At 41.3% G+C, this 12,877-nt stretch overlaps 2 protein-coding genes across 3 annotated transcripts; both read right to left on the reverse strand.

Annotated features, from left to right (window-relative positions):
* Nucleotides 1-447: 447 nt before the first annotated feature.
* On the reverse strand, nucleotides 448-8,639 carry gpr63 (G protein-coupled receptor 63). Of its 2 annotated transcripts, XM_052052188.1 has the most exons (3): nucleotides 6,801-8,639; nucleotides 4,550-4,687; nucleotides 448-4,194 (listed from the first exon to the last, which is right to left on the reverse strand). In XM_052052188.1, exon 3 carries the CDS (start codon nucleotides 4,028-4,030, stop codon nucleotides 2,873-2,875), a length of 1,158 nt encoding a protein of 385 aa, XP_051908148.1. In that variant the 5' UTR covers nucleotides 4,031-4,194; nucleotides 4,550-4,687; nucleotides 6,801-8,639; the 3' UTR covers nucleotides 448-2,872. The 2 variants fall into 2 exon arrangements, with proteins under 2 accessions (XP_051908148.1, XP_051908147.1); XM_052052187.1 differs by lacking the exon at nucleotides 4,550-4,687.
* Nucleotides 8,640-8,764: 125 nt separating this feature from the next.
* On the reverse strand, nucleotides 8,765-12,877 carry ndufaf4 (NADH:ubiquinone oxidoreductase complex assembly factor 4). Its single transcript, XM_052052224.1, has 3 exons — nucleotides 12,545-12,877; nucleotides 12,319-12,434; nucleotides 8,765-9,180 (listed from the first exon to the last, which is right to left on the reverse strand). The coding sequence occupies exons 1-3, from the start codon at nucleotides 12,678-12,680 to the stop codon at nucleotides 8,875-8,877; spliced, it is 558 nt and encodes a 185-aa protein (XP_051908184.1). The 5' UTR covers nucleotides 12,681-12,877; the 3' UTR covers nucleotides 8,765-8,874.

Here is a 12,877-nt window from a genome sequence, read left to right on the forward strand (position 1 = left end):
ACTAGGGTCGCGGGGGGTGCTGGAGCCTATCCCAGCTGTCTTCGGGCAGTAGGCGGGGGACACCCTGAATTGGTTGGCAGCCAAACGCAGGGCACACAGAGACAAAGAACCATGCACGCCCACACTCACACCTAGGGACAATTCAGAGTGTTCAATCCGCTGCACAAAAAAAAATCCGTCAAACAGCGAAGCCTCAGAAAATGAACCACGTTAGAGCAAGGGATCACTGTATCAGTAAAGAGAGGCTGTACGGTGGTCGACTGGTTAGCATGTTTGCCTCACAGTGCAGAGACGCTATTCTGCATATTCCAGTTGTTCGTGAACATTTTTCATAACATTTTTAACAATAAGCGAGCATTTAAGTCAAGATGAATATCGAATACTTGAAACGTTCCAAATGTCCCTGTCAGCTGACAGAAGTGAACAAAAGATCCTCTTTCAGACAACTTACCAAGGTAGAAATGTACATTTTATTACATTCATCAGTACAATAATGTACAGTACAGGATAATTGCACAGTCTCACCATGAGATATAGCAGCATTCTAACTAAACAGGCATATTGAAAGAGTTAAAACGTGTTTTGGCCGCGTAAAAACACACACACACAACCAAAAAATAGACAATATTCACTTTAGATACACTGTAAAATCTGTTCTATGCCGGTAAACACCTTAATCCTTTCAGGGACAGCGGTTACTACAGTGGACAGCTTGTCATGTTATCAGGTTACAGGGTGCACGAAAGGGTTAAGGCTAAAAAAAAAAAAAACAAAGTGCTTCCCGAGCCAAAATTGAAATGTAGAAGGCATACTCATTGGAATATTCCAGTAGTGTATACGGTATGTTGTATGTGGAATGGCCATCAACAAGTTCGGCCTTGATTTCACTCGAATTTTGCAAAGGCGCCATTGGTGGGTCGAGGAAACAATCGCTTCTAATCCTTAATTAATAGCTAAAGTACAAACACATTTCACACGTTGTATCATTTTGGCACCGCAGTGATATCCGAACTTTAATATTGTCACACTGCATTTTGTCTTCCATATAAATTAGCAGAACATTGTGCTTTTATTTATTATCTTTGAAGTACATTTTAAGTGTAAACCAGTGTAGTTGTCACAAATGAATACATGCAGCAAGTTTTCATTTGTGGTTAACTTTGTACAACATATACACACAACTGAGCAATAATTAGCACAGGAACTCATTCTTCCACAACAGGTTGGGCAAATCCTCATCAGCCACTATTTGCTTTTTAAGGTAAAATGAATATACAGTGGTACCTCTTACTTACGAACATCTCTTCATACGAAATGTTCAAGTTACGAAACGCCTCAACGGGAAAATTTGGCCTCTTTTTACGAAAGAAATTTCAAGATATGAAAGGTAAAAATACAGCATGGCATGCTAGTCGCAGCTCCAAATTTACTGAACGCAACATACTTCTAGCTGCTAAGCCGTTGGCTAATACATAGCATCTTCCTGGCATCCCATTGGCTGAGAGGTACTTCTACCAAATGTGTCTATGCGTGTAGATAGATAGATATATATGTATATGCAGCGTCCTCGTCATTCGCCCCTCGGGCCATGAGGCGTTCCGATAGTTTTACATAAATGTGAATCACCCAGAAAAAGTGTTCACCAGTGAGGCGATCGTTCACTATGCTGATGTTTGGCTTGGACATTTTTGAAGGATTATTAAAAGCCGACAAAAGCAGACGTCCTCAGATCAGTTCTTTACAAAATGCCAGGCAAAAAAAGCAAAACAAAAAAAAACACTTTTGAGAGAGAACATGAACTAAAGACAGCAAAAAACAATGAGAACACAGTTAAAAGTTAAATGACCATCATTTTAATTCTTTACTATCTTTAGAACACATCTGTGTCTGAATTTTGGGGGGGCTTGGAACGGATTAGGGCATTTACATGGAAAACGCGCCTCAACTTGCCAAATTTTCTAGTTTGGAAATTTCTTTCAGAACCAATTAATTTCGTAGTAGAGGTACCACTGTATATCACTTTGCTTTCGCCAAAGTTGAATTGATGCGTTTATTTATTCCACAGCAATCTAAATGACAGAAAACAGAATACACTGAAAACTTGGATCACATATGGAATTGTGATTTCCGGAAAAAGGGGCACAAGGAATACGCTGAGGACAGCTTAATTTCTAGAATTTTTTAAGGCTGAAGTGAAGTCAAAGATTTTTATGAAATATATTTCAATGTGGTATAAATACGGTATTCTGATTCATACTGCTTTTGTCAAATAGAAAAAAAACTGTTATCTACTGTATGTCTGCCATTTTACTCTGTACTGACACCTGCTGGTGACTGATCATGACTTCATAGTGCCCTCGGGCTCCGCTTGCAATGGTCAAGTGACATCTGAGTGCCACGCGAGCTTAGTGGGGGAAAATAAAACGTTGCAAAGAAATTTTGTGACTTCTTGAACTTTGGCAAAACCTACACCCAAAAACATCCGTATTGACTACCGGTAATTAATTTTTGAAAAGTTGTCACGTAAATATATTTGTATGGGTATTTTATGCAAACTGTTCAGGCACCTTGAAAGGTATTATTTTAGTACAAGATATTTTGTGGCACTGGCAGTGTGGCAGTTCACGCCACACTTTGGGCCACTATGTTTTCGTTTTTCCTCAACAGTGTTGAATTCACTGGTGGCTTCTCCTGTGCTGGAGTGATCCAATGCACACTTCTGTATTTACATGAGGTCGCTATCAATATCCAATAACAATCCAGATTGGATACGGTGGCTGGAGTGCACTGAAAGTCGACCGTTTGGATGTGAATGTGGGTCATACGACCTACTGTCAGTTGCCTTACGTGGAGCGCAGGGAAATGCTCCCCCTCAAACCACAGTCCGATGCCCTTCACAAACATAAATGGCGCTCGGTTGTATACGCCTCTTTGTGTTGCCCGGCAGCTGCGGAAGACACTTGAAGTACTTTGGTATCAGATCGACACAAGCGTCACGGAATTTTTTGATGCGCCAGTAATAAATGATCGGGTTGAGCGCTGACTTGAAGTAGCACAGCCACAGCACCCAAGTGCTGACTTGAAAAAAACTGTCTTTGCGGTAGAAGTCGTTATTGAACGTGGATACGAGAGTGTACGCGGTAAAAGGTGCCCAGCACACTGTAAACACAGAGAAGAGGATGAGGATGGTGGCAAAGGCACGCGTCTTAAAACTCACGTCGATGTTCATCTGGAAGGGCTTCTGGATGCTTAGCAAGCCCAGTTTGCCGGCTTGGCTCAGGCACGTGCCATCTGGGTGGCTGTGGATGCGGGCTGTGTTGTGGCGGATGGTGTTTAGAATCCCCATGAATGTGTACAGCATGACCATGAAGGGGATAAAGAAGAAGACCAGCATTACAATCAACACATACGCATGGTAGCCTGGTTCAGAGCTATAGCCGAAAACACATTGAGGAGCTCTGGGGGGCATCTCGAGGCGAGGGGAACCAACAGCTAAAGGAAAGGAGAAAAAAAAAGCCAGTCCCCACGTGACCAGTATGAGCACTTTAGCCCTCTGCGGACTCAGCTTATCTTGCTTCTGCACGATAATAAGAAAGCGGTCGATGCTTATTATAAGCAGAACGGCCACTCCCTCCATGACAAAGAACCAAAAGAGCATGGCTGAAACGCGACAGAAAGCCTCCCCAAAAATCCAGTTGATGGTCATGACGCTAACTAGCGTGAAAGGCATGTTGAGAATGGCGAGCATCATATCTGCAAAGGCAAGGCTTGCTAAGAGGAGGTTAATAGCCGAGCGCATGGCTGATCTCTGGTAGACCATCAGGCACACCACCATGTTCCCTAACAGAGAAAACAGCAAAATGCCAACCATAACAAAGCAGAAGAACACCCGCAGGGATAGACTAATGCCGTTAAAGCTCTCTGGGGTCGCGGCTGTTGGCTTAGGATGTGGAGGCACCTCGGAGCCAAGGGAATTGTTCGCCATGAGGATGTTGTCTCTCAGCGTTGTGGAAAGCTTCAGGTGGCCCATAATGAGGCAGCAGAGACTGGTGTCTGTGTCCCCTGGCGGTGGAGGAAGAGCAGCAGAGGTGTGAACACTTCTTCTAGGCGCATCGTCAAAGGAGAGCACATAACGCTAACGGGGAAAGTGGTCCGTGTTCAAGGCAACATGGCGCGCTCTTCATTGTTGTCAACCTACAACATACACAGAAATAGAGGTGGACACACACAAAAAAAAGCATTTAAATCAGAAAAGCTGTCCGAATTAACAACAGTGAATGCATCGAATCGAACGGGAGTGTTTCATTTTGAAATGAAGCATCCTTGAATTGTATCACATCCCATGTGTCGAGATCAAATCGTCTTTTATTGGAAGAGATGCACAACCTGTATTTCATTGTAAAACGACAAAGACAAGGTATTTCAGGCTCAAAGTGATAAACATGATTGTTTTTCGCAAATAAGCATTCACTTTGAATGTTCCAAATAAACAGGTGTGTGACAGGTGGCAAAAAAAGTTTGAGAAAGTTGAGGAATGCTCATCAAACACCTGTTTGGTACCATCCCGCAAATGACCAGGAAAACTGGGAACAGGAGGGTGCCATAATTGGGTATAAAAGGAGCTTCTCTGAAATGCACCAGTCATTCACCAGCAAAGAAGGGGCAAAGTTCACCTCTTTGTGAACAGCTGTATGAGAAAAAAGGCAAAGAGTTTCAGGGCAATGTTCCTCAATGCACAATTGCAATGAATTTAGGGATTCCATCATATATGGTCCATAATATCATCAAAAGGTTCAGAGAATCTGGAGAATTCGCTACATGTAAGCGACATGGTCGAAAACCAACAGTGAATCCCCCGTGACCTTCGATCCCCCAGGTGGCATGGGGGGTCAAAAAACGTATACAGTATATGTGGCTGCCATCATTACAGGTCGTCCCCCAAAAATAGATACACCTTTTATCTGTTGATAACTCAACTGTTAGGTTTTTTTTCATTTGTTTTATATTTCTGTACACACACAAGCACACACACACACACAGAGAGAGAGAGAGAGAGAGAGAGAGAGAGAGAAGAGAGAAGAGAGAAGAGAGAAGAGAGAGAGAGAGAGAGAGACACACACACACACAAATAATAATAATAATAATAAATTTTATTTATAAGCGCCTTTCAAGACACCCAAGGACACGTTACAATAGGGGTGCTCAAACTTTTTGGATCGAAGATCTACTTTTCGATCAACTAACCTCCCGGGATCTACCCTTACCGGCACGCGCACGCGCGCGCGCACGCACACACACACACGCACGCCCTGATGAGAAACAGCCTGAAACTGAGGCATGCAACGTACTTTTGCAGCCTGTTAACTATCGTAGCTCACACGTACCGTTTTAAAGTGCTTCCCTGGGCCCTCCTAGATTTCTATTCTTTGCTAGTGCCCTCGGTGAATTGTACACGAAGCAAACTCTGAATGAGAATAATGACGAGAAAAGATAAAGCGCAACAGTTCTGATCACAAGCTGCAATTGCAGACTGCTGAGAGCTAACAACTTCCGGTGACGTCATCACGCGCCACCGTAAATTCAAGATTTACCTGCTTTGTTTTATATTTAAATATTTTTTGGGTAAAGATGAGACTGATAAGATGATTAGGGCGCAGTGTACATTAACACAAAAAATATATTATTAACATGTACAAAGACACACAAATGGTTGTTTGTTTTTTTTTCTCCTCGACACTCCTCGGATCTACTTGGGACCCGTCTTAGATCTACCGGTAGATCAGGATCTACCTAATGAGCACCCCTGCTTTACAATAACAAAAAACACAAAACAATACGGGTTGAGCAGCGGCAGCCAAAACGCGCCAGCGTTCACTCAATATCCATCCATCCATTTTCTGAACCGCTGTATCCTCACAAGGGTTGTGTGGGATGCTGGAGCCGATCCCAGCCGCCATCGGCCAGTAGTCAGGGGACACCCTGAACTGGTTGCCAGCCAATTGCAGGGCACACAGAGACAAACAACCATCCACGCTCACACCTAGGTATAATTTAGAGCACAGGTGTCAAAGTCCGTTCCTTGAGGGCCTGCATGGTTTCCACATCTCCCTGCTTGCAACATACCTGTTTCAAATGATCAGGATCACTTTCAGGCTCCTATGGAGCTTGCTGATGAGCAGATCATTTGGATCAAAGTCCGGCCCTCGAGGACCGGACTTTTGACACCTGTGATTTAGAGTGTTCAATCAGCCTGGCATGCATGTTTTTGGAATGTGGAAGGAAACAGGAGTACCCAGAGAAAACCCACGGAGGCACAGAGGAGAACATGCAAACTCCACACAGGAAGGCTAGAGCTGGAATCGAACGTGGTACCTCCGCACAGTGAGGTCGTCAACCTCACATTGCGAGGTTGTGGGTTCGACCGCGTCATAATTAAACTATTCAATCAAAAAATAAGTGGCAAAACAATATTTAAAAGATAACTGGCGACACGTTTTACAGAACCGTTATTGGCAAATACTGGGAATTAAGCTTCACGTTATAACTTTTTTAAGGGGGACAATATTGCTGTCTTTTGCTTGTCATGTACGGTACCTGAAGAATATGCCTTATAAGGCACGTTATTGTTTTAAGTCTTGTAATTCGTGAAAAAGGGTAAATCGGCTTTTACAAGTCTTACTAAGCGGTACGATTTCAGTGGACGAAATCGTTTTATGTTTCTGTGGGATCAAATCAACAAATAGTAACAAGAGACTCCAATTCAGTTTATACATGTTACATGCAAATTATCTGCCACTAACCTGATTTATTCTCTCATGTCGAAACCAAGGAAGAAACGGGAGAAGCGTCGGGTTTCAGCAGCCCATCTTCCAATGCCCCGCAAACAATACAATTAGCAGATGTCAAGGCGAACAAGCCAAACGAAAAGCCAGCCACAAACTCCGTCACCAGTTTTGCCGAGACTTCACAACACACGACTAGACGGACCGACTCCGGGAGCCGTGGGAAAGCTTTTTTCTAAGGCCTCCCCTACGGCCATTGTCCATCCTCCGCTACCCAGTACCCAGAGGCGTCTTCTTCTCCCAACCAAATGTATAATTCTTCTATCTCGCCCTCTACCGTCCTCTTACACGTATCACACTGCTTAATAAAATGTTCGTGTATTTACTGTAGATTCATGTTTTATATGACGATGGCAATCTATGCACTCATATTAATGTATTTTACAAGCAATCGTAATTTTAAAGGTGATGAAAAAGTTAATGTGAATAAACGAGCCGCATCTCGACGGTAGTCATATTGTGGTTTAACTGTGATTAACTGAGACCATGCATGCCCTCCTTAGGGTAATGTTATACAGTATAGTAACGTACATCAACCATATCACTGTAAATAAGTCTCGTTGACGAGAAAAAATTAACCAGGTGGGCATCTTGGAGCAAGGTCTGTGTGACTGATGACACGACAAGAGTGCACATTTCAGTCTGAAATGCTCCCACACTTTCACAATTTTTTGTTGCCCCACCGTCAATGACATTCGCCCAATCAACTTCTCAATTTCTTTGTATGAGGCATAAAAAAACAACAAAAATACAAAATGCTGTTACGGCACAGCGTTAAAATGTGTTTACGGTGCGCCGAATGGGTGAGAGCAATGCGCGATTGCGCACAGTTTAGAGCAGGGGTGTCAAATTCATTTTTGTCGTGGGACACATTTTAGTTACCGTTTCCCTTGGAGGGCCGTTATGACTGAAACCAAATTTTAAAAAGTCAAAAATTACTGTTTATTCAAAAATTGTTTAAGTTATTGTAATGAGAGGTTTGGTTACAAGAAAATACTTACAATATGTCTCTTATTTGTTAACACATGAAAATTTGAAGCTTTGGTCGAGATTTTAGCAAGCATCATGGAAGTTGACATATTTTATTTGCTTTCACGGGCCACATAAAATGATGTGGTGGGCAAGATCTGGCCCCGGGGCTTTGAGTTTGACATAGGTGTGGTTTAGAGGGAGCATTGGTTTTCACACTGGTGTCAGGTTTTGGAAAAAAAAATGGTATATGCTAAATAAAATCTTAAAACATTTGCAATTTTGGTATGCTTTTTTGTGTGTGTCTAAATTAAATTGGCATTCAGAAACTGCATTTTGTATTTCCTTGGTGTGGTCTCTGTGTGATATTAAAATTGGTTTGATAAACATGCAAAGAACACAAAAATCAGGAAAGGGGCAAATACTTTTTCACATCCATGTATATAGGCTAGTCTTACTGGTTGATTGCAGGACAAAATAAAAGTCAAATTAAGAATTGTGTAACACAGCAAATTGCAATTCCCAAATGATTGTTCAACCTTCCTTCTGTACGGCCGAACAGTAATAGACAGATTTTAAAACAAACCCCAAAATCTCAAGTATGAAATCAATTGACAAAGATGAAAACAGAATTTTTTGCCATAATTAGAGGAAGTTTTATCAACGAAAAGTTGGAATTTTTTTAAGCACCCGAGTATTAATTTTATTTCATCAACACTTAAAAAATTTATATTTTGTCTGAGTTATTTTGGTCATTTTTATAAACTATTGCTTCAGTTTGTGAAAATTCAGCAACTCGAAATCAGTTATCGCTGTATGTTTATCGTTATGGTGATTAATTTCATTGGTGTACACTCCAAAATAATTGCAATATTTTCTTGTACACTAATTGCATATCATTGGATTTTGTTAAATTTGTAATTTTGTCAAACAAGACATTCACTATGTGAAGGTGATTTACAGAAAAAGATTCATATTTATTTAAATTTTTTTCATTATACAAGTTCATTCTGCTCGTGAATAGATACTATACAAAGTGGATTTTGTTTTTCATAATTTTCTCCTATGAACCCTTCAATTGTTTAACTTTTGCAGTCTGGGGTGGGATAATCTGAATTTGAAACGGGACAAAAAACTCAAGAAGAGAATTGGTTTCTTTCAAATTCAGAGAATATTCTTCTGATATCTTCTGCGATGTCCATGTTTGAGGCTGACTCTGGTGGCTGCCGAGAGCCTTCAGAGCCTCTGTGATGGTCAGTTTGCCGTGAGGAATGTTCTGCATATTTGCAAGGCCTTGTGAGTCGTTGGGGAGAGTGAACTTTATCGGACGTGTCTTTTCTCCTCCGTCCGCAGACAGCTCCTTTCGTGACTGTATAAACAGAGAGATTAAAAATATGAATTACCAATGGGAAAAAGGAATAAGTGCATGCCTAGGACTTAAGGCAAATACGGCATGCATTTACCAACACAACTGTATACAATATCCTGCATTACAGAAAACTGGGAAATATTTAAAAACAAAAAAAACTCCAACCTTCTCCTCAAGAACATTGTGCATGAAGTGAAGACATCTTGTGACCATCACCAAATTAATAGTTTTTTTTAAAGGCTGATGTATATTTTCAGCAACAACAACAAAAAATCTTAATGCACAAAATAACATCCATCCATTTTCCGATCCGCTTTGTCCTCACAAGGGTCGCGGGGAGTGCTGGAGCCTATCCCAGTTGTCTTCGGGCAGTAGGCGGGGGACACCCTGAACCGGTTGCCAGCCAATCGCAGGGCACACAAAGATGAATAAGCATCCGCGCTCACACTCGCACTTAGGGACAATTTCAAGTGTTCAATCAGCTTGCCATGCATGTTTTAAGAATGTGGGAAGAAACCGTAGTACCCTGAGAAAACCCACACAGGCCCGGGGAGAACATGCAAACTCCACACAGGGAGGCCGGAGCTGAAATTGAACCCAGTGTCTCTGCACTGTGAGGGCGATGTGCTAACCACTGGTCCACCGGGCCGCACATAAAATAGCATTCTTCACCCAAGGCATTTCAAAATGCATCAATTACACAAATATTTTCACAATTCGGACGCCTGCTTGCCTCATCACCACTCCAAATTTGACACCATGGTCCTCAGTCGGAAAAGGGTTGAGTGCCCTCTCCAGGTCAGGGATGAGATCATACCCCAAGTGGAGGAGTTACCAGTGTTGAATGTGTGTCATATTTAACACATTTGTTTGATTTATGTTGCACTGTTTAATTAATTTTTTTAAACAAACTGTGACTTTTGGTGGTGTGCAACATTTTTATCTTCAAATCAATTCCTTGCACACCTTGCATTGCGAGTATTGGTTAAAAATTAGGATTTGCTCTGTTTTGAATGACAAGTCTATAGAATGACCTCATCAACACATTTCATGATTTGTATTTAAGGGTACATGTTTATGATATGAGCTGTGTGCCATAAATAACTACTATAAACCGTTTTTCTTCCTGCACCAAAAGGTGCTTCAGATTATAAAGCACATCTTCAATGAATGACCTATTTTAAAACTGTTTTCATATATCGGGTGCACTGCATTATAAGGTGCATACAATAGAAGCTACAATTGTGGCTGTGGTTGTGTTATGCATCCACAAGATGGAGCGACGCTAAAGGGAGGACAATACAGCTTTTTATCTCTGGAGCTTTGGCTGCCGTTGAGCTATGCATCAACTAGATGGAGCTATGCTAAAGGGTATACAACAATTCGTCGCAAATGTCTTGGATCATCAAGCTTATTTTAACAAAGAGAACACAATCACAAAATGTCAGTTTCTCAACATAAATGTATTTAACCCTTTCAGGCACCGTGGTTACTGCAGTGTATAGCTTATCAGGTTATCATTATTTGTGTATGAAAGGGTTAACGGGGTTAACTCTGCCAACATGCAAAACATGTTCAATATTTATTAATTTCATGTATTTATATTCAGCATTCAATTGTCTGCTTTTCGTAAGTTTCTACTTGTCTAAATATGGGATGTTTTGTTCAGGAAATAGGAAATAAATTTCACCGTATCAAGCTATTAGGGTTTGTCTGTCTGGGGCTTGATGCCCATGACAGCTAAAACCTTTTTTTTTTAATTAATTTATTTTTTTAAACAAGGCAAACATATCTTCGATCTCGGTCAGGAACGGATTTAAACTTGAAAAGTTACTTTGGTTAAACAAGGCAAACATAGCTTCGATCTCGGTCAGGAACGGATTTAAACTTGTTACTTTGGTTGGATGACAAATGACGTTCATAAAAGGAGCTTCCATTGTACTTGTTCTCCATGCACATATACTGTTTAGTCGCTAGGGGGCAGCCCCGACACGCTCATGCCATCTTGCACAACGTACAGGAATCGTCCAAGAATATAAGTGACACAAAAATAAGGAGTTTTTCCAAAAATAAAATGCCTGGAGGAATGGGGCAACGCATTGATTGATGAGGCGTAGAATGAAGCTCGCTACATACAGTGCTTTGAAAAAGTGTTCATTTAATCACAAACTTATTTTTTTTAATTGACATTTTATGTGATGACCAAGACAAAGTTGGCCACAGATGTGAAGTGAAATGTAAATGGTAAATAGCTTATTCAGCTCCAATACATTGTAGATGCTCCTTTGACTGCAATTAATTTGTCTTTTTGGGGTATGACCCGACCAGCTTTACATGTCTAGACAATGAAACGATATCCATATGATTTAGTGCCATCTTTTGTTCATGTTCAAATCAGTTATGGCTATTGCTCATCATGTAAACTGGCATGTGGGAGAGCCTGTGAGAGAGGAGCATAGAGAGTGATCTGATGACTAGTGGTTCAATGACAAAAAAAAAAAAGTAATAAATTGTGGGTTTGTGTGGCTTTGCGATTTTGACACTGTAATGGAGAATTGCACGAGGTTGGCTAATTCAAAAATATATCTTCAATCATGATCTGCGCCCATGATCTGAATCATTATTTTGCATTTCTAGCTTGATTGTGTGAATGGTGCTCGAAATGTTCAAAGCTTGTCCTTTTTTTATGACTTAAACCTTTCTTTAAACTCTTTTATATGTGCCCTGTCTGTTGAGTTCCTTGGTCAAACTAAACTAAATTACACACAAGTGGACTGTTTACTACTTGGCCTTTTAAGGCTATTGATTGCATGACTTACTTTGCGCCTTCGCGGTGCAGAGATCTGAATACAAAGGCACACCACACGTTACAGATTTATATTCGCTTCACATTTTGAAAGCCTTAGATCAGTTTCGCTCCACTTCATATTTTCATGGCACTTCATGTCAGTCTATCACATAAATTCTCAGCAAAATGCACGTTGTCGCGTTTTAACGGTCATAAAATGTGGCAACCGTTAAAGGGCTTTTAACTTTTTCAAAGCAGCGTCTTTTAACGACAAACACGTATGTATACAATCTGTACAGCTGTTACGGAATTTTTGCAAACACTTTCAGTTAGCATCAAGGAGTACTTACCTTAACTGGGCCGGCTGCTTTGTCTTTCGACTCCACATACACTGACTTCAAATTTAACAACAGAGGGTCGTTCTTCTGGTGGACAGCGCCCGAAACATCTGCCGAAAACGTATTTGCTGTTGTGGGCAAAAGGACATACTCTCAATTTCGGAATTGGGAAAAGCATGACCCCATGTTTTTCTCCTTCCGACCACCAATCAGTCAACGAAAGCCTACATACGCTTACCGTCATTTTCACCAGTGGAGGTCGGTTGAGTGAGCTGGTGCCTCGGCGCAGACCGAGGTTTTTCCTTCGAAATTTCTCGCTCAATTCTGTTTTCTAGATTGAAATTTCTTAACATTCGCACGACCCGTGCACCCATCTTACCCAACACGATTCTTTGTCTCTATTCGTGGGCAGTAAACAATAGTGAAATGTTTATTAACGCCATCTAGTGGATTGGAGTTTTCAGTCGCCCACGGTGCTTTTCCTCACTCGCTCTGAAGAGAATCGCTGGTATGCACAATGGGTATTTCAAATGAGTGTTCAAATGACATCAAGCCGCAGACAGACAAACCC

The sequence above is a fragment of the Hippocampus zosterae genome, chromosome 19 (assembly GCF_025434085.1).
Source record: "Hippocampus zosterae strain Florida chromosome 19, ASM2543408v3, whole genome shotgun sequence".
NCBI classification, from domain to species: domain Eukaryota; kingdom Metazoa; phylum Chordata; class Actinopteri; order Syngnathiformes; family Syngnathidae; genus Hippocampus; species Hippocampus zosterae.